The sequence below is a fragment of the Bos indicus genome, chromosome 15 (assembly GCF_029378745.1).
Source record: "Bos indicus isolate NIAB-ARS_2022 breed Sahiwal x Tharparkar chromosome 15, NIAB-ARS_B.indTharparkar_mat_pri_1.0, whole genome shotgun sequence".
NCBI lineage: Eukaryota > Metazoa > Chordata > Mammalia > Artiodactyla > Bovidae > Bos > Bos indicus.
The window spans coordinates 54,004,014-54,025,602 of record NC_091774.1 but is presented as its reverse complement, the minus strand read 5'-3'; the positions used below and the strand labels follow the sequence as shown (position 1 = coordinate 54,025,602).

At 38.5% G+C, this 21,589-nt stretch overlaps 1 protein-coding gene across 2 annotated transcripts in view; it reads left to right on the top strand.

The window, feature by feature from the left end:
* Positions 1 to 21,589, top strand: part of C2CD3 (C2 domain containing 3 centriole elongation regulator) — a 125,660-nt gene that overhangs the window by 18,192 nt on the left and 85,879 nt on the right. For both annotated transcript variants that reach the window (XM_019974661.2, XM_070803880.1), the window contains 6 exons: positions 8,865 to 8,997; positions 9,462 to 9,593; positions 15,073 to 15,220; positions 18,378 to 18,526; positions 19,105 to 19,311; positions 19,744 to 19,856. In XM_019974661.2, the coding sequence (XP_019830220.2) occupies positions 8,865 to 8,997; positions 9,462 to 9,593; positions 15,073 to 15,220; positions 18,378 to 18,526; positions 19,105 to 19,311; positions 19,744 to 19,856 (882 nt within the window). The remainder of the gene's footprint in view (positions 1 to 8,864; positions 8,998 to 9,461; positions 9,594 to 15,072; positions 15,221 to 18,377; positions 18,527 to 19,104; positions 19,312 to 19,743; positions 19,857 to 21,589) is intronic.

Below are 21,589 nucleotides of genomic sequence, written 5' to 3'. Positions count from 1 at the left end.
GAAAAAGCTGCCTTAAAACTCAACATTCAAAAAACTAAGATCATGGCTTCTGGTCCTGTCACTTCATGGCAAATAGATGGGGAAAAAATGGACAGTGAGAGACTTTATTTTCTTGTGCTTCAAAATCACTGTGGACAGTGACTGCAGCCATAAAATTAAAAGACACTTGATCCTTGGAAGAAAAGCTATAACAAACCTAGAGAGAGTATTAATTAGCAGAGACATTACTTTGCCGACAAAGGTCTATCTACTCAAAGCTATGGTTTTTCCAGTAGTCATGTACAGCTGTGAGAGTTGGACCATAAAGAAGGCTGAACACTGAAGAATGGATGCTTTCAAACTGTGGTGCTGGAGAAGACTCTTGAGTGCCCCTTAGGTAACAGAGAGGTCAAACCAGTCAATCCTAAAGGAAATCAGTCTGGAATATTCATTGGAAGGACTGATGCTGAAGCTGAAGCTCCAATAGTTTGGCTACTTGATGCAAAGAGCTGATTCATTGGAAAAGACCCTGATACTGGGAAAGATTGAGGGCAGGAGGAGAAGGGGGCAACAGAGGATGAGGTAGTAGGATGGCATCACTAACGCGATGGACATGGGTTTGAGCAGACTCCAGAAGATAGTGAAGGACAAGGAGCCTGGTGTGCTGCAGTCCATAGGGTCCCAAAGAGTTGGACATGACCGACTGAACAACAACAACCTAGACTGGGGAAGGAACCACCACGAGATATTTAGCCTTAAGAAAACAGCTAAACAGCTACCATTTATTGAGTATTCGTTATTGCTAGCTACTATGCCAGGTGCCTTATACATATAAACTTAACAAAAACCGAGTGAAGTTGGGATTGTTCGGTTCAGTTGCTCAGTCATGCCTGACTCCTTGCGACCCCATGGACTGCAGCAAGCCAGGCCTCCCTATCCATCACCAACTCCTGGAGCTTACTCAGACTCATGTCCATTAAATCAGTGATGCCATCCAACCATCTCATCCTCTGTCGTTCCCTTCTATTCCCATCTTCAATTTTTCCCAGCATCAGGGTCTTTTCAAATGAGTCAGTTCTTCGCATCAGGTGGCCAAAGTATTGGCATTTCAGCTTCAACATCAGTCCTTCCAATGAATATTCAGGACCAATTTCCTTTAGGATGGACTGGTTGGATCTCCTTGCAGCCCAAGGGACTCTCAAGAGTCTTCTCTAACACCATAGTTCAAAAACATCAATTCTTCAGCACTCAGCTTTCTTTATAGTCCAACTCTCACATCCATACATGACCACTGGAAAATCCATAGCCTTGACTAGATGGACCTTTGTTGGCAAAGTAATGTCTCTGCTTTTGAATATGCTGTCTAGGTTGGTCATAACTTTTCTTCCAAGGAGTAAGCATCTTTTAATCGGATTGTTATCCCTTTTAATGGAATTGTTATCCCTATTTTAAAATGAAGACACGGACTCACAATTAGGGAGTTTCTGTTCTATCAAGGGGGACAGCTGCTGCTTGGCTCCAGTTCATTGTTATCTTAGACTCTAAGGCAAAGTCCTTTGCTTCAGTCCTGTTGTACGTTCATTATTTTCTTAGACCTGCTTTAAAAAAAAAAAAAAAATCAAGAACTCTGCTGGCCAACTGTTCAAGCCAAACAAAGTGTGCCAGGTGCAACCCATGGGTTGCCAATGTGCAAATCTCTTCCATTAGGGTTACTAGAATCATTGGGTTTAAACATAAAACATGACAGATTGTGACTAAGTCTGAGGTAATAGTCCAGTATTCCTACCTGTGAAAAAATGGGAAAGGATAGCTTCAAGAGAGTGAATTCTTTATCACTGATAATGGTCAGGTGTGGGCTGGATAACTTTGTGATGGAACTCTTACAGATGAGATTAAATTGCCAAGTAGACATTTATCTTTAAGATCCCTTCCAACCACAAGACTGTGGAGAATGAAGATTTAAGTGGACCACTTTAGTAAGTAGGTCTAGAGCTAAGGTCATGGAGGATTATAATACATAAACTTAACCACCTTCCTGGTCTTTATTAAAATGACCTTATGAAAGGGGATACAGAGCTAAATTAGTCATCAAGCTAGTATTTATGAAACACTAACTATACATCCTACTTATAAGAGTTGGGATTTAGATAGCAAGGAGTAGGAAAAAAAACAGAAGCTTTATACCTCCCTGTTTAGCAAGGGCTGTGCCCCTGACATGTAAGAAATAAACAAGGGAAACATTTGTCCTAAACTCACTTAAGTGCCTTTCCTCTGTGTTCAGAAAATGATTACTGAGTTGAGGTTCAGGAAGATCCTATGACAGCTTTCTTAGTGTGGGAACCAGCTTCCTCTTACGAAGAGGAGATAAGGTGTTTTTGTTGCCATGCCTTAGACTTTAGAGAAACTTTTCTAAGAGTGCTTGTTTCAAGGAAGAAACCACTTGAAAGCCAATCAAAGGACTGTCCTTGCTCAGATTTGTTCACTTGTTGCCATCAGTGTTTATTTCTTTTTTAAAATCTGCTGTTGGAAAGAATCTTCAGTGCCTGTTCTTATTCAGATGTTAATAACTAATTAAGTCACTCTTAAAATATTACCATTCCAGGGAATATTTTATTTAGCAAAAAATGCAATTCAACAGATAGCTTTTGAGTGCCTATTTTGTGTCAGCCATTGTTTTGAGTTTGGGGTTACAGTGAGAAATGAGTCCCTGACCTTAATGAATTCATTCTAGTAAGAGAAATAGACTCTAAAGCAGATATGGTATAATTATATATGATATATACAACAGTGGAAGTATTTATTAACACATTTAATGAGTGTATATAGTATAATCATGTGTGATATATTACAACAGTGGAAGTATTTATTAAAACATTTAATCAGGGAGGGAAATGGGAAGAAGGTTCAAGAGGGAGGGGACATATGTATATCTATGGCAGATTCATGTTGAGGTTTGACAGAAAACAACAAAATTCTGTAAAGCAGCTATCCTTCAATTAAAAAAATGAATGAAGTGAAAGTCGCTCAGTCATGTCCAACTCTTTGTAACCCCATGGACTATACAGTCCATGGAATTCTCTAGGCCAGAATACTGGAGTGGGTAGCCTTTTCCTTCTCCAGGGGATCTTCCCAACTCAGGGATTGAACCCAGGTCTCCTGCATTGCAGGCGGTTTCTTTACTAGCTGAGCCACAAGGGAAGCCAAAAAAAAATTTTTTTAATCAAATTCCTGATACGTACCAGGCAAAAAGGATACAGAGACTAACAAAAGCCAGTCCATCACCTCAAAGTTGATTGGGTGAGATAAACAATTTTAATACTGCATGATAATTCTTTGATGGAATGGAATACCTAGAACTTTGAGAGTACAAAGGAATTATTGTGTTTAAGGAATTAAAAATAGTTGTGTATGATTAGATCATAAAGTACCAAGACTGTTGTCTCTGGACAATAGTCTGTGTCAGTTTTCCGTGTCAGTAGAAAAACTATTTTTCTACATGGCCCTAAAGTCAAATGAAGTTTATTGTTGACACTTCTTTTCATTAACTACTTTATTCATAAAGCATTTATTGAGTGTCCCTACCTCATTGCTGCTGCTGCTGCTAAGTCACTTCAGTCGTGTCCGACTCTGTGCGACCCCAGAGACGGCAGCCCCTACCTCATTAAAGATCTTTAAACCATATCAAATTAAGCCAAGTATTAACTGGAAACTAAAACAAGGAGGACTTCATGTCATATATCAAGCTTCATTTTCTTTTTTTTAATTAATTTGTTTTAATTGGAGACTAATTACAATATTGTGGTGGTTTTTGCCATACATTGACATGAATAAGCCATGGGTGTACATGTGTCCCCCCACCCCACCCCGAACCCCCCTCCCACTTCCCTCCCATCCCATCCCTGCACTGGCTTTGAGTGCCTTGTTTCATGCATCAAACTTGGACTGGTCATCTGTTTCACATATGGTAATATACATGTTTCAGTGCTGTTCTTTCAAATCATCCTGCCCTCGCCTTCTCCCAGAATCCAAAAGTCTGTTCTTTATATCTGTGTCTCTTTTGTTCTCTTGCATACAGGGTTGTCGTTAACATCTTTATAAATTCCATGTATATGCGTTAGTATACTGTATTGGTGTTTTTCTTTCTGACTTACTTCATTCTGTATAATAGGCTCCAGTTTCATTCACCTCTTTAGAACTGACTTAAATGCATTCTTTTTAATAGCTGAGTAATATTCCATTGTGTATATGTACCACAACTTTCTTATCCATTCATCTGCCAGTGGACATTTAGGTTGCTTCCATGTCCTGGCTATTGTAAACAGTGCTGAAGTGAATATTGGGGTACACGTGTCTCTTTCAATTTCTGGTTTCCTCGGTGTGTGTTTGCCCAGCAGTGGGATTGCTGGGTCATAAGGCAGTTCTATTTCCAGTTTTTAAGGAACCTCCACACTGTTCTCCATAGCAGCTGTACTAGTTTGCATTCCCACCAACGGTGTAAGAGAGTTCCCTTTTTCCACACCCTCTCCAGCATTTATTATTGTTTGTAGACTTTTTGATGCAGCCATTCTGACCAGCGTGAAATGGTATTTCATTGTGGTTTTGATTTGCATTTCTCTGATAATGACTGATGTTGAGCATCTTTTCACGTGTTTGTTAGTCATCTGTATGTGTTTGGAGAAATGTTTGTTTAATTCTTTGGCGTATTTTTTGATTGGGTCATTTGTTTTTCTGGTATTGAGCTGCTTGTATATTTTGAAGATTAATTCTTTGTCAGTTGTTTCATTGCTATCATTTTCTCCCATTCTGAAGGCTGTCTTTTCACCTTGCTTATAGTTTCCTTCATTGTGCAAAAGCTTTTGAGTTTAATTAAGTCCCATTTGTTTATTTTTGCTTTTATTTCCATTACTCTGGGAGGTGGGTCATAGAGGAGTCTGCTGTGATTTATATCAGAGTATTCTGCCTATGTTTTCCTCTAGGAGTTTTATAGTTTCTGGTCTTACATTTAGATCTTTAACCCATTTTGAGTTTATTTTTGTGTATGGTGTTAGAAAGTGTTGTACTGTAGTTTCATTCTTTTACAAGTGGTTGACCAGTTTTCCCAGCACCACTTGTTAAAGAGATTGTCTTTCCTCCATTGTATATTTTTGCCTCCTTTGTCAAAGATAAGGTGTCCATAGGTGCGTAGATTCATCTCTGGGCTTTCTATTTTGTTCCATTGATCTATATTTCTGTCTTTGTATAGAAAGCTTCTATAACCAGATTTGCAGTGCTAGCAGATCATGTTTTCTTCATCCTTTCTCATTGAATAAACAAGATAACTATTTTCTGGCTGAATCCCAAAGAGGTTTTTTTAAAAAATAAAAATGCATACAGTGATTTCTGAATGGAATATTGTATAGCCGTTATTTATATAGAAAAAAAGTTAATGCATATTGTTAAGTGAAAAGGCAGTTATAAAACAGAATACATAATATGCCATTTTTGCAAAAAAAAAAATTTATATATATATGTATACATACACATACCTGTACAGGGATATGTATGCATAGATTAAAAACTATACAGAATATATCAAAATGTAAATCAGTATTCATGGGTAGTACCATTAATGGGAATATTAATTTTCTATTGTTATGTAACAAGTTACCACAAACTTAATGTCTTAAAAATAATACCCATTTATTAGTCACAGTTCTATGGATCTGAAGTCCAACAAAGTATGGTTGGGTTTTCTGCTTAGGTCATCTTAGGCTAAAATCAAGTTGTCAGCCCAGCTAAATTATCATCTGAAAGCTCTGGGTGGGGCTGGGGGGGGGGCGGGAATTCACTTTCAAGTTCATTCTTGTTGACAGAATCCAGTTCCTTGCTATAATAGGACTAAGGTCCCATATCCTTGCTGGCGGTCAGCCAGGGTCCACTCTTAAGCTCCTAAAGGCCATGTGCATCTCCTGCCATGTGGCCATCTCCATCTTTAAGACAGCAGTGATACATTGCATCCCTCTCATGCTTTAAATCTCTGACTTCATATCCTGAAAACAGCCAGAGAAAACTCCGCTTTATAATGGTTTGGGACAACCAAGATAATCTCCCAATCTTAAGGTAGATCGATTTGGAAACCTAATTACTTCCATAAAATCCCTTTACAACATTGTCTAGATGAGTAATTCACTAGGAAAAGGCATTTGTATACCAGTGGCTGGAAATCTGAGAGGAACTGTTTTAGAATTCTACCTACATCATTTCTCAGCCTTTTGGCTAAGATCAAGTGAAGAATTCTGCATACCATAATTGGTAACCTTTATTTTTCTTTAACTTATATATTCACATAACACATTTCTGCTTTATTGACTGTGCCAAAGCCTTTGACTGTGTAGATCACAATAAACTGTGGAAAATTCTGAAAGAGATGGGAATACCAGACCACCTGACCTGCCTCTTGAGAAACCTATATGCAGGTCAGGAAACCACAGTTAGAACTGGACATGGAACAACAGACTGGTTCCAAATAGGAAAAGAAGTACGTCAAGGCTGTATATTGTCACCCTGCTTATTTAACTTCTATGCAGAGTACATCATGAGAAACTGGGCTGGAAGAAGCACAAGCTGGAATCAAGATTGCCAGGAGAGGTCCATTTCTCCATCAGCCTGAGAGGACATCGTGGTTGAGCCGTCGAGAAGGAAAACTGCCATGTCCACTGCTTTGGCAAAACCTCAGATGCATGGCCTCCTGGCCAAACGTCTGCAATTTCATATTGTTGGAGCATTCATGGTCTCCCTGGGGTTTGCAACTTTCTGTAAGTTTTCTGTGGCTGAAAAAAGAAAGAAGGCATATGCAGACTTCTACAGAAATTATGATTCCATGAAAGATTTTGAAGAGATGAGGAAGGCTGGTATCTTTCAGAGTAAAAGTGATTTGGAATATAAAGAATTTCTTTGGGTTGAGTTCCTTGGAAGTTTGTCACTTTCCTGTGTTCCTGAACTATGAAACTATGACTATCTGGGGTGAGAAATAGTCTCTCAATAATGGCACCCCACTCCAGTACTCTTGCCTGGAGAATCCCAGGGACGGGGGAGCCTGGTGGGCTGCCGTCAATGGGGTTGCACAGAGTCGGACACGACTGAAGCGACTTAGCAGTAGCAGCAGCAGTGGACCAAAAAAAAGATTGCCGGGAGAAATATCAATAACCTCAGATATGCAGATGACACCACCCTTATGGCAGAAGGTGAAGAGGAACTCAGAACCTCTTGATGAAAGTGAAAGAGGAGAGTGAAAAAGTGGGCTTTAAAGCTCAACATTCAGAAAACGAAGATCATGGCATCTGGTCCCATCACTTCATGGGGAATAGATGGGGAAACAGTGGAAACAGTGTCAGACTTTATTTTTTTCGGCTCCAAAATCACTGCAGATGGTGACTGCAGCCATGAAATTAAAAGATGCTTACTCCTTGGAAGGAAAGTTATGACCAACCTAGATAGCATATTCAAAAGCAGAGACATTACTTTGCCAACAAAGGTCCGTCTAGTCAAGGCTATGGTTTTTCCAGTGGTCATGTATGGATGTGAGAGTTGGACTGAAGAAAGCTGAGCTCCGAAGAATTGATGCTTTTGAACTGTGGTGTTGGAGAAGACTCTTGAGAGTCCCTCGGACTGCAAGGAGATCCAACCAGTCCATTTTGAAGGAGATCAGCCCTGGGATTTCTTTGGAAGGAATGATGCTAAAGCTGAAACTCCAGTACTTTGGCCACCTCATAAGAAGAGTTGATTCATTGGAAAAGACCCTGATGCTGGGAGGGATTGAGGGCAGGAGGAGAAGGGGACGACAGAGGATGAGATGGCTGGATGGCATCACTGACTCGATGGACGTGAGTCTGAGTGAACTCCAGGAGTTGGTGATGGACAGGGATGCCTGGCATGCTGCGATTCATGGGGTCGCAAAGATTTGGACATGACTGAGCGACTGAACTGAACACATTGAACATATGATGTTTCAGGGTTTTTGGGGTTTGAGTTTTGAGTTTTTAAGCTATATGTTGAATTCTTTATACTAAAAAATGTTGAATGTTTATGGACCTGTTTGGGGGGTTTTTTGGCCTGACTACCGTATCTTTTTTATTTTTAGAAGCTATAAAAAACTCTAGATCAAAATACACAAGCACTTGATATCTAAACTTAATTTACCTCCTAAACAACTGTGAAACCTCAAGAAAATAATAATTCTTCTCAGTATTCCTTGAAATAATGCCAGTGGTCCTAAGCTTTTAAAAAGTCTAAGAAAAGGTGGGGTCATATATGTATAGTGATGTAGAGTCATCCTGGTTATACTGCATGATATATTGGGCAAGTTATACATCCTCTGTGCCTCAACTTTTTCATCTGGAAAATGAAGGAAATAATAGTACCCATTTCAGAGGATTGCTGGGAGGGTTAAATCAATTCTTAGGAGCGCCCAGGAAGTGGTAAGGGTTCAGTAAATGTTATCCACTATAATTGTTGTTACTTAAGGATGGGAAGATTATTTTACTAAATTTATTATGTACAGCCACCAGTTGGAAGAGTCAATGTATGTATATAACAACTGCAATAAGGAGGTCAGTCTCTGTGGAATAGAGAGACTCCATTCAGTGCTGTAATGCCAACATCTAAAACAGTTCACATAATAGAAGCTCAGTAAAAATTTGTTGTAAAATGAATGTCCTCAAGGGATTCTCAAGCTAGTGGGGAAAGTACACAAATAAGCAATTATAGTACACTATAGTAAGTTGTGTGATATAATAGATTGTACTATATATATTATATATATATATGTAGTATATATTCAGGGGCTGAATATTGCAAATATTTCTGCTGGATTTAGATTTCTTGTGTTCTGCTTTTGCCCTCTTCAGCTCTGTTAGAACAAGGCAATAAACTGCGTAATGCCATGGTGATTTCTGCAATGAAATCAAGTCCAGATACTAGCATGTTGTTGGAAGAAGTTCATCCTTCTATGAAGGAAGATTTACTTAGAACATCATCACAGTAAGTTATGGGATAAACATGAATTCCAATAGTTCATTTCTTAATAGTTGTTAATGTGTCTTTTTTGTCAAGATACGGACTAAATAATCTTGGAAATGTTCAGCAAGTAATTTTTTAATGTGGTGGGAAAGAAGCCTAAACTAGGAGTTAAGATACTCAAAATCTAGACCTAGGACTGACACTTGCAAAATATGTAAATGGCTAAATTCTTGATCTTTCTCAACCAGCATGCTTGTATATAAAATGGGTATATTTTTTCCTCCCTCTCTTACATAAATGAAATGAGATTCTAATGTAGGAAAAGGCTTTGTAAATTGTGAAGTTTTATATATATTTAAGGTAAAGTCTAAAACATTTCAAGTCTTCCATGTTGAACTGTCTCCATGTATACTTCTCAGCTCATTAAATTCTGATTTAGATTTTCACATATGTTAGCCAGTGAAAACATTTTTTTCCTTCCTTAGAATCAAAGCCTTATCTAGGAATCAAGTTAAAGACCACGTTGAAGATCACCTCCTCCCTCCAACTGAGAAACAGGAAAATTGGAAACATGATGCAAAGGCTGATACCAGAGCCATACAGCTGCTGTTGGGCAGGTAAGAGCTCTTAACTCTCTTTTCTTTAAAATTTGTCCTCCAATTTATTGTGTATATTGTTAACAGATTTATCTTCCTAAAGCAACAACATTTCTTTTGAACAACTAAGTCATTCCCTTATTCATTACATATTAAATCATTATTTATTATCTACTAAATAAAAATCCAATCTTTAGCCTTTTATTCTTAGCTTCACTTATAGAATGGTCTCCAGTCTACCTTTCCATTCTTATTTCTCACCTGTTTCCTTAACACCAGTGTCAGCAGTGTATAATGAAAAGAACATGGATTTTAAATAGACACAGTTGAAATTTGGGGTCTATCTCTTATTACCTATATGGCCTGTACAATTAGGCAGGAAAAAAAAATAAAAGGGTTCCAAATTGGGAAGGAAGAAGTAAGACTATTCACAAATGACATGATCAGGTATGTAAAAAATCCTAAAGAATCCACTGTGAGACAGATTGCAGGATAACATGATAAGTCAATTATACTTCTATTTACTTGCAGTGACCAATCAAAAAATAAGATTAAGGGAATTCCCTGGTGATCCATCAGTTAGGACTCAGGACTTTCACTGCAAGGGCTAGGGTTTGATCCCTGGTCAAGGAACTAAGATCCTACAAGCCATGCAGTAAATAAATAAATAAAATTAAGAAATAATTCCATTTATAATAGCATTGATAAGAATAAAATACAAATAAATTTAACTGAAGAAGTTTAAAACATAACTGCAAATTGTTGAAAGAAATTAAAGGAGGTCTAAATAAACGGGGAAAATCTCATGTTCATGAATCAGTACAGTCCCTGTCAAATTCATGGCCGACTTCTTCATAGATATTGGCAAGCTGATTGTAATTACTGTGAAATTACAGGGTACCCAGAATAGCCAAAAGAATCTTAAGGAGAAAATAGAAGGATTCACACTTTGCTATTTTAAAACTTACTACAAAGCAAGAGTAAGCAAGTCAGTTTGGTACTGGCATAAGGATAGACATAAATAAATGGAATAGAATTGGTAGTCTAGAAATAAAGCCATATCAACTAATATTCAACAATGGTGTCAAGACCATTAAGTGGAAGAAAGAATTTCCTTTTCAATAAATGGTGCTGGCACTGCTGGCTTAGCCACATGCAAAAAATGAAGTTGGACTCTCAAACCATATTTTAAAAATTAATTCACTATGAATTAGATAGCTAAATGGAAGAACTAAAACTATAAAACTCTTAAAACAGAGATAAGTCTTTGTAATCTTGAATTTGGAAAAGGATCCTTAGATATGCATTAGAAGTACAACCAAGAACAACAACAAAAAGTTAAACTTAAGAAAATTAAAAATGTTTGGGCTTCAAAAGATACTATTAAGAAGTGAAAAGATAATCACAGAATGGAAGAAAATATTTATAAATCTTATATCTGATAAAAGACATATTAGAATATGTGAGGAACTCAACAACTTAATAACTATGGCATAAATAATCCAATTTAAAAGGCAGAGTTTCTACATAGAGATTTCTTCAAAGAAGATAGTCAGATGGCTAATATGCATATAAAAGTTGTCAGCACCGTTAGTTATCAGGGAAATGCAAATCAAAACTGTAAACAAGATACTACTTCATACCCAGTAGGATCAGTTCAGTTCAGTCGCTCAGTGTCCAACTCTGCGACCCCATGGACTGCAGCATACCAGGCCTCCCTGTCCATCACCAGCTCCCGGAGCTTGCTCAAACTCATGTCCATCGAGTTGGTGATGCCATCCAACCATCTCATCCTCTGTTGTCCCCTTCTCCTCTTGCCTTCCATCTTTTCCAGCATCAGGGTCTTTTCCAGTGAGTCAGTTTCTTCACATCAGGTGGCCAAAGTATTGGAGTTTCAGCTTCAGCATCAGTCCTTCCAGTGAATATTCAGGGCTGGTTTCCCACTAGGATGGTTAGAATCAAAAAATCAGATTAAGTGTTGGTGAGGCTGTGGAAAATTTGAAATCTTCATAGACGGCTGGTAGCAGTGTAAAATGATGCAGCCACTTTGGAAGATAATCTGTCAGTTCCTCAGATTGTTGCACATCAAGTTATCACGTGACCCAGCAGTTCAACTCCCTAAGTATATAGCCAAGGAAAATGAAAATATAAGTCCACGCAAAAACATGTACATGAATTGCAGTAGTCATAACAGTAAAAAATGTCCATCAGCTGATTAGTAGATTTTTTAAATGGAGTATTATTTGGCCAGAAAAAGGGAAAAAGTACTGTTAACATGCTGCAGCATGAGGGAACCTTGAAAAATCATGCTAAATGAAAGAAGCCATTCACAAAAGAGTACATAAAGATCAAGAATCCAGCACAGGGACTATGGTCCAGTGGCTAGGAATCCACACTCCCAATGCAGGAAGCTGGAGTTTGATCCCTACTTGGGGAACTAGATCCCACATGCCACAGCTCAGAGTTTGCATGCTGCAGTTAAAGATCCCACATGCTGCAACCTGAGTGCCACAACTAAGACCCGATGGAGCCAAAAATAAATAAATGTTTATATATATTTTTTAAAAAGACTTTTCTACCAGCTCCATGGAAGGCAGTGGAGAGTTACTTTCAGGATTCTGAAAACTATTAATTATTGATCTCAAATTCCATTTCCAGTCAAACTATCAATCGTGTGAGGGCAGGGTAAAAATATTTTCATACATCCAAGGACTCAAAACATTGCCTCTCTTGCACTAGTTCTCAGGAAACCACAGGCTATTCTCTGCCACAAAGAGAATCTAGGATAAAGAACAAGGCTTGGAGCCCAAGAAGCAGGGGATGTAATAGAGAAAAAAGAGAAAAGGAGCTTTATGGTCTATGTCCATATTTAGAGAGCAGACACTGCTTGTGGAAGCACACAGGGCTTCTGTAGCGATACTTCTAAGGAGGGGAAGGGATAGATGGAAACACATTTCTCCTGTGTTTGACCAGATCAAGAGGAAATGTTCAGTTCTCTTGGACAGTTCAATAATGAAATAATAATGGGCACATAGAAAGCTACTTTAAACAAAAATTAAGGCAGTTATTAAAACAAGAAAAGCTAGACTTTGTAAAGAAAGTGTAGTAAATTATACTTGGCTCTGATATGATGTGAATCCTGAAGATTAACATCATATCTCTTAAATCATTATTCTTATGATGTTATTATTCTGGGAAACAGATTTCCCTTTCCCCCATCTTCTCAAATGCGGGAAAGGGAAATCTGTTTCCAAGAATAACTTTTTCATAATACAAAGTCATTTAGAAAAATGAAAAAAAATCAGAAAATAGCACCACACATGTGTTACTTAGAAATATAAAGGTAAGTACCAACAGAAACAAGGAGTTGAAAGTGATTACTTCTAAGGAGGCAGGCAGCTACTGTTTCTCATTATGTCTTATGATCCTATTTGACTCTTAAAATATGTACATGTACATGTTTTCCTTGATTTAAAACATGATTAAGAAGAAAACAAGAGAGTGGACTTGTCTTGTAGCCAAAGAATACAGACAAGTTCCAGGCCCCCTCGCCTTTTTTCCAACTTTTATATTTCCTGCCCTCCCAACAGGAACCCCAGGCCACTGGCCTGTGCAGAATAGCTCTGACCTCTCTCAGTTTTCATGTCCTAAGTATTGCATAGAGGGAAATGGCATGCTTTTTTAATGTTTTGTAGACAAGAATACATTCAAAGAAATGTTAATTTGGAAAAATAAGTAAAAGGTGGAGGACTATATACTAAGCAGTAGAAATATTCATAACTTTAAGGGTTGCAAGGAGGGGAGAAAGGCGACTAGAGGGAAGTGGGGATCTATAAGTGGCAAATAAGAGTTGTGTAGAACATCAAGAAGTAGAGCTTCTAAAAGGAGCACTGTTCACAGGCTGCAGAGAAGCTGTGTGGATTGTGAAGTTGTTAGTTGGGTTTGAGCAGTTAGGAAGTTGTTCTTAACCTTTGATAGAGAGATTACTATAGATAAGTGGTGGTTCTCATCTGGAAGCCAGTTTCCCCCATCCCCACTGTATGGGACATTTGGAAATGTCTGAAGATACTTCTGGTTATCACACCTGGAGGGATTGCTTTCAGGCTGTTGGCTTCTGATGAGTAGAGTCCAGGGATCCAGAATGCACATGATAGGTCCCAGTAACAGCGACTCATCTGACCCAACATTTCAGTAGCGCTAAGATTAAGAAGCTCTGCTGTAGGTTAAAGAAAGATAAAGAAAGGAACACTTCAGTTCAGTTCAGTCGCTCAGTTGTGTCTGACTCTTTGTGACCCCATGAATTGCAGCACGCCAGGCATCCCTGTTCATCACCAACTCCCGGAGTTCACTCAGACTCACTTCCATCGAGTCGGTGATGCCATCCGGCCATCTCATCCTCTGTCATCCTCTTCTCCTCCTGCCCCAATCCCTCCCAGCATTCAGGGTCTTTTCCAATGAGTCAACTCTTCACATGAGGTGGCCAAAGTATTGGAGTTTCAGCTCTAGCATCATTCCTTCCAATGAACACCCAGGACTGATCTCCTTTAGGATGGACTGGTTGGATCTCCTTGCAGTCCAAGGGACTCTCAAGAGTCTTCTCCAACACCACAGTTCAAAAGCATCAATTCTTCGGAGCTCAGCTTTCTTCACAGTCCAACTCTCACATCCATACATGACTACTGGAAAAACCATAGCCTTGACTAGATGGACCTTTGTTGGCAAAGTAATGTCTCTGCTTTTCAATATGCTATCTAGGTTGGTTGTAACTTTTCTTCCAAGGAGTAAGCGTCTTTTAATTTCATGGCTGCAATCACCATCTACTGTGATTTTGGAGCCCAAAAAAATAAAGTCTGACACTTTTTCCACTGTTTATTAAATGCTAATTACTATAGGAGAAACTAAAATTAAATATACATGTATTTGTATGCTTATCTTTCTTATTAGTTTACAAACTCTATATAAGTAGAGTATCTGTTTTACTTATTTCTCTACTCTACATAGAGCTGATCTTTCCATAAATAAACTAAATGCATATATTTTTGCTTAATAGAAGAAGGCATATTTATGAATTAGTCATTCTTCACAAAAACAGTATATAACAGTTAACTCCATTGAATTATAGTCAGTTCTTTACATTTTTTCCCTCCGTACTAGACCATGAGCAGCACAAGAGTAGAACAAGTTAGCTTAGCCATCTCTGTACCATTCAGGACCTAACAGTATGCCTGGCACATAATAGGTACCCAGTAAAATGTTTGTTCAATAAATGAATGAGCTCACAATCAGTGTCTGAAATGTATTTTTTGAGTGCTAGTTGTTGACATCCCAGAAGAGAAGGAATATGATATAAAAGTAAGTGTTAGATGGTCTTCTATATAATGTAAGTCTTCTGTTTTATGTATTTTCTTCCATATTTAGAACTTTAGAATGTTTACCCAAAAAAAAAGAATTAAGATGAAACGTCCTTTAAAGTTCTATTTTATTTTTCTTATTTCTGCAGTGCTGAATTGTCCCAAGGTCGCTGTTGGGATGGCCTAGGCTCTCCTCCAGATTCCCCATCGCCTGGGAGTGATGTGTATTGCAGCAGTGAGCCCAATGACCCTCAATATGACCAGAGTCTCCTGGAGAACTTATTTTATACAGCACCTGTAAGTTACTGAATCTGAAAGATTAGGAATTGGAGAAATTAAATAATTGCTTCTCTTGTGTTAATCATAGAGTTATTAATAATATTAGTGGGTGTAGGCACATTACCACTTGTCAGACAGAAAGCTATTCCTTTTACATAATTATAACAACAGTCTGAAGAGGAGGGTGTTACCTTCATTCTACAGATGAGGAGATAAGACTAGTAAGATTAATTATTTTGTCCAAGTACACATACAAATAAGTGTTGGAACCAAGATTCAAGTTCAGGTTTGCCTGAGTCCAAAGCCTATGGTCTTAATATATTGTATGGCTTCCTTAGAGCTCTTTGAAGGAAGAGCTAATTTATGTATACTCTCAGAACCACCCTTGACTGGTATCTTTTCAGATACAGATGTTCCAGAAGTACCTCTACACATGGGGAACAAATATCCCTACTGACCCAAGAACATTCTCTTTTCAGGCAGTTTTAGCATTTTCAGAGTTCTTTCTTATATCAAGCTATATGTTCCATTCATTGGTTTAGCATCTTGTAGAAGGCAATGGCACCCCACTCCAGTACTCTTGCCTGGAAAATCCCATGGACGGAGGAGCCTGGTGGGCTGCAGTCCGTGAGGTCGCTAAGAGTCGGACACGACTGAGCGACTTCACTTTGACTTTTCACTTTCATGCATCGGAGAAGGAAATGGCAACCCACTCCAGTATTCTTGCCTGGAGAATCCCAGGGATGAGAGAGCCTGGTGGTCTGCTGTCTGTGGGATCACACAGAGTCAGACACAACTGAAGCGACTTAGCAGCAGCAGCAGCAAAGTATATGGGGCTTCCCAGGTGGCACAGTGGTTAAGAATCTGCCTGCCAGTACAAGAAATGCAAGAGACTAGGGTTTGATCCCTGGATTGGGAGGATCCCTTGAACTAGAAAATGGCCACCTGCTCCAGTATTCTTGCCTGGAAAATTCCATGGACAGAGGAGCCTGGCGGGCTGCCATCCATGGAGTCACAAAGAGTCGGAGACAACTGAGCCCACACAGAGTATATATAAAATAAGTTCATTTACTGTTCCACAAATAATACTTTATATTTGTGAAGACCGCTATCGTATTCCCCATTTTCTGTTTCTCCAGGTCACCAGAGATCTGAAATATAATGTAGTTTATATCAGCTCAGTGGAAAGACTGAGAGCTACCAGGGTACAGAAGAGGCAGGGAGAACTTTTACATGAGATTGTCAGGAAGGAGCGTCATGAGGGAAAAGGGATTTTAACTGAGACTTGAAAAATAGTTTCAGAACGATAAAGGATGTGAAATAGGAATAGAAAGAATGACCTGTTTAGAGAAGCAGTTTGTGTACTACCAGGCATCTAGTTTGATTGGGTAAGAATTCATGTGGAGGGGTATCAACAAGGTGAGCTAGCACACTGCAACCAGTCTGTGAAAGTATTTGAATATTAAGTGAGGAGGAAATGACATGACCTAAATAGTGTTCTAGCAATGTTAACCTAGCAATTATGTAGGAGGCCGGCTGAGAGGAGAATAACAGGAGCAGATAGGAAGCCATTTTTGGTGTTGAAAGCATGAGAAAGAGACAGAAAGAGCCAGAATGAGAGTGGTAGCTAGCAGTGGGGTTGGAAAAGAGGAGATGGATTTAAAAGACATTGTGAATTGTTAGGATTTCATGACTTTCTACAATAAAAGTCATCGCTGATACTGTTACCCGTAGGAGAAGAGAAAGGGAGCTTACTTTGTTCTTTAATTGGAGGATAATTGCTTTATAACCTTGTGTTGGTTTCTGCTATAAACAACATGAATCAGCCATAAATATAAATACATCTCCTCTCTCTTGAGCCTCCCTCCAGCCCACCCCATCCCACCCCTCTAGATTGTCACAGAGCACTAGACGGAGCTTCCTGTGTTTTACAGCAGCTTCATACTAGCTATGGGAACTCATATTGATTACACATTTTCTGTGTCAGAGAATTTATGTTACCTATTATTCAGAATTGTCCAAAATGTTTGAAATTGATTATTTCACTGAATTCTTTTGCTAGCCCCATGAGATAGTGTCATCTCTTTTACATATCATTAAATAAAAGACTTAAGAGACGTTAATTGCTAGTAATTATTAATAGGTGGCAGAACTAGAATTCTTACCGTAGTCTGGCAAAAAGCCCATGTTTTTCCCCCAGAACATATTACCTCCTAAGCCTTGAGCACTGCATTAGAGTGGTGAAAAAAATTAGTCTTTGCACCCATGTAGTTAGGTGATACTGTACAATCATTTTGGCCCAAACTGTGGTAAAAATAGAGGCTTTGGAACCCACGGAGAGCAAGATCTGCCTTTACTACTTACAGCTGTAAATCTTGGAGAAGGAAATTGCTACCCACTCCGGTATTCTTGCCTAGAGAATCCTGTGGACAGCAGAGCCTGGTGGGCTGCCGTCTATGGGGTCGCACAGAGTCGGGCATGACTGAAACGACTTAGCATGCATGCATGCATTGGAGAAGGAAATGGCAACCCACTCCGGTATTCTTGCCTGGAGAATCCCAGGGACGGGGGAGCCTGGTGGGCTGCCGTCTATGGGGTCGCACAGAGTTGAACACGACTGAAGTGACTTAGCATGCATTGCATGCATTGAAGAAGGAAATGGCAACCCATCCAGTATTCTTGCCTGGAGAATCCCAGGGACAGAGGAGCCTGGTGGGCTGCCGTCTATGGGGTCGCACAGAGTGGGACCCGACTGACATGAGTTAGCAGCAGCAGCTGTGAGTCTTAACGGCGCCTAACTTCTCTCAGCATTCATTTTCTCATTTGTAAAAATTGAGATGAGGATGCCTTATAGGAATGTAATAAGTACTAAAAATACACATGCAGCATTTAACATAGTACCAGATACATAGTAGGCAATCAGTAAATAGTCATTGTTGTTGTTATTATTGAGAACTTGAAAGAAGAATCTAATTTTGTTTATTTTCTTTGAACTGAACTTGTAGGTTATTTTTATGAACTTCGGGTTATTTTTGTGTAGCCAAGAGAAACATAGGATTGTCTGCCTAGTATCAGTTCTTTCTTGATTACTACCTTCAGAGAAATGGTTTCATTACCTCTATCCCCAAAGCAGTTATCTTTTAGTGCCCCTCTTCTCTTTTCTCTCCCTCAATAGAAATCTGATACCAGCGTCAGTGATATCTTCAGTGAAGATGATGATGTCCCTTCTAAAACAATGAGCCAGTCAAAAGCTCTTGCCAGATCTCCTAAGGTTCTAAAATCAAATGATCATAAGTCGAAGAAGGAGATGGGTAAGAAAAATAGGTGAGCCTCTTTATGAATGCTTGTTTAGAGGCAAAAACAAAGAAAGATTATTTTTACAAGATCTGCTCATGTGAAATGACGTGTGTTTGCCAACACTGTCAGACTGGTTAAGTGAATTACAGTAATGCATTAAGTATTGCAATCCTTAAACATGTAATAACATGAAAAGATGGATGTAGTAAAATGATTAAGAGAGAAAGCAGAATTCTGGATTGTATTTGTACTCTGTTACACTTAATGTAGAAAGTATACATAAAGCAAATGAAAAGGAATACACAAAAGTGATGATAGTAGTTTATATTAAAGTAGTAACTGAAGTAAAGTCTTGTTGAAAACCTGATTCTATAATATCAGTTTCTATACTTGTGTGGAGATAAGCCTTTGGATTACAAGAATGTTTTTATAGTTTTTGAGATTTTTTTCACTGTAAATTAGGACTAAGGCCATTACTCAGTCCTTGATAACTTGTGCATTAAGATGCCTGCTGCCCTTCTTTCCTCCTGTTGCCTCTACAAACTAGATCATTTCATATTTGGCTTCTGACAGTCTGCCTCACTACCTGTATGAACTCCTTTCAGAAATATTGTTGAACAGCAGATGCTATCAGAAACTCCAGAAGATGCCCAAGGGATGACACTAAGTGTGGATAAACTGGCCCTTCTGGGTAGAACACATTCAGTCAGAATCATCATCGAAACAATGGGAGTTCCTCCAGATAGTCCTCAGGATACCTCTGGCAAAAAAACTTTTCCTGGGAGACCACCTAAGCTGACATCAAAAAAGCGGTATGTCTCTCACATGGGAAAACTCATTGTGACATTCCTGGAAAGTATTTGTGATGAGAAGAAGAAATTATATTGTACTTAGTGTTTTCATATGCTTCATCGATCAATAAAATGTACTAAATCTCCCACTAGGTCCCAAGCACTAAAAATCTTGAGAATAAAGAAACTTAAGAGCCAGGCTTTGTTCTTCCATGCCTTATAGTCAGCAGGAGAGAGAAACATTTGAATGGCTGCTATAATAGGGCTTTAGGGGCCAAAAGAGATGTTTTATATGAAAAGTGCTGTACGAACACAAGATTGGTGAAGGCTTGAAAAGAGGAAGTCCTCTGAGGACCTGGGGTTCTAAAAACAAGGCTTTGAAAGATATGTGGGATTTATCAGAAAATAAGTTTGTTATTTGGTTTGTTTTTTAATTGTTTTGATTTTTTTCAGCACCTTCTTTGTGGAATATCACTTTCCTGTGGGCTTTTCCAAAAATGGATTGACAAAGACCACTTTGATCACTGAGGTCATTCGACTTGCATCCAGTAAAATTATAGATGGAGGTAAGAGAGAATTTGATTTCTGCTCCTTAGACATTTTGGCATTGGGAGGATTTGTGAATCTGTAATTACTCATATATTCCTATATTATCATAGAATCTTAGAGGTAGAAAGAATTTTGAGGTGACTTTATCTTACTCCTTTTCAAGTGAGGAGACTGGCCCAGAGGTTTATCCTGTCCTCCGGCTGTCCTCATGCAGGGCAGTGACATAGCTGAAACTGTAACTCAGAACTTGACTCTTAAATCACGTTCTTGCAGCTATTATTGTTTTCCTTTTCTTCCCTTTTTAAAATATCTTTATCAAGATACAATTCACATACCATATCATTCACCCATTTGAAGTATACAACAAGTGATTTTTAATATATTCACAAGTTGTATAACCATCACCACAATCTTAATTTTAGAGCATTTTTATCTCACCTAAAAGAAATCCCATATTAGCATTCATTCTTCAGTTCCCTCTTAGCCCCCTTTTACTGAGCAACTCCTATCCTACTTTGTGTCAATTTTCCCATCCTGGACATTTGATTTAAGTGGAGTCATACGATATGTGATTTTACTGACTGGTTTTTTTAACTTGCAATAATACTTCAACTTACAATATTTAAGTTGCTTTCTATACGTTGCTATTGAAAACAGTGCTTCATTGAATAGTATTGCACATACATCATTTCTTATATGATATATTTCCAGCCCAAACATTAAAAATAAATACACTTAAAATAAATCCTTATTTGCCCTTAAAAACAGCACCTAAAGTAATTTAAAATACTCTTTTACTAGCGTCATTTTTTTCACTTTCTCCATCACCTTAAGGAAGAATTAAGGTATTCACATTTTTCATATGTTTTCTGTATACTTAAGTTACTGATAGCAACAAAAGGTACTGTATAGGTTTGTTCAAAGCATTCGAGAGTGTATAATTGATTCTGCTGGCTGAAGTATGTTTGAGAAGCTTTAACACAATTAATCTGTTTTTATCAAATCCCAATGCAAAGAAAAATATTGGATTCTTTTCTCAGGTCTTACCTCTTCTACCTCCTATCCATATGACATTTGATGAGCTCCTTAAAACTTCTCTGAGCCTCACGTTCCCCATCTATAAACTTAAGATACAGCAAGGACATGGTTCTGATATGCACGAGTTTCAGTTAACATAGTATCTCCAAAGCAAGGACTGCCTGTACTACACAAGGGCTTAATGTACAGTCAGACAGGATAATGAATGTAAAAACATGAAACTCTAAAATAGCATATAACTAAAGGTAGTTTTCCCACTAGACCATTCAGATATGACCTAAAGCAAATCCCTTATGATGATACAGTGGAAGTGAGAAATAGATTTAAGGGATTAGATCTGATAGAGTGCCTGATGAACTATGGACGGAGGTTCATGACATTGTACAGGAGACAGGAATCAAGACCATCCCCATGGAAAAGAAATGAAAAAACCAAAATGGCTATCTGAGAAGGCCTTAAAAATAGCTGTGAAAAGAAGAGGAGCGAAAAGCAAAGGAGAAAAGGAAAGATATCAGCATCTGAATGCAAAGTTCCAAAGAATAGTAAGGAGATATAAGAAAGCCTTCCTCAGCAATCAATGCAAAGAAATAGAGGAAAACAACAGAATGTGAAAGACTAGAGATCTCGTCAAGAAAATTAGAGATACCAAGGGAACATTTCATGCACAGATGGGCTCAATAAAGGACAGAAATGGTATGGACCTAACAGAAGC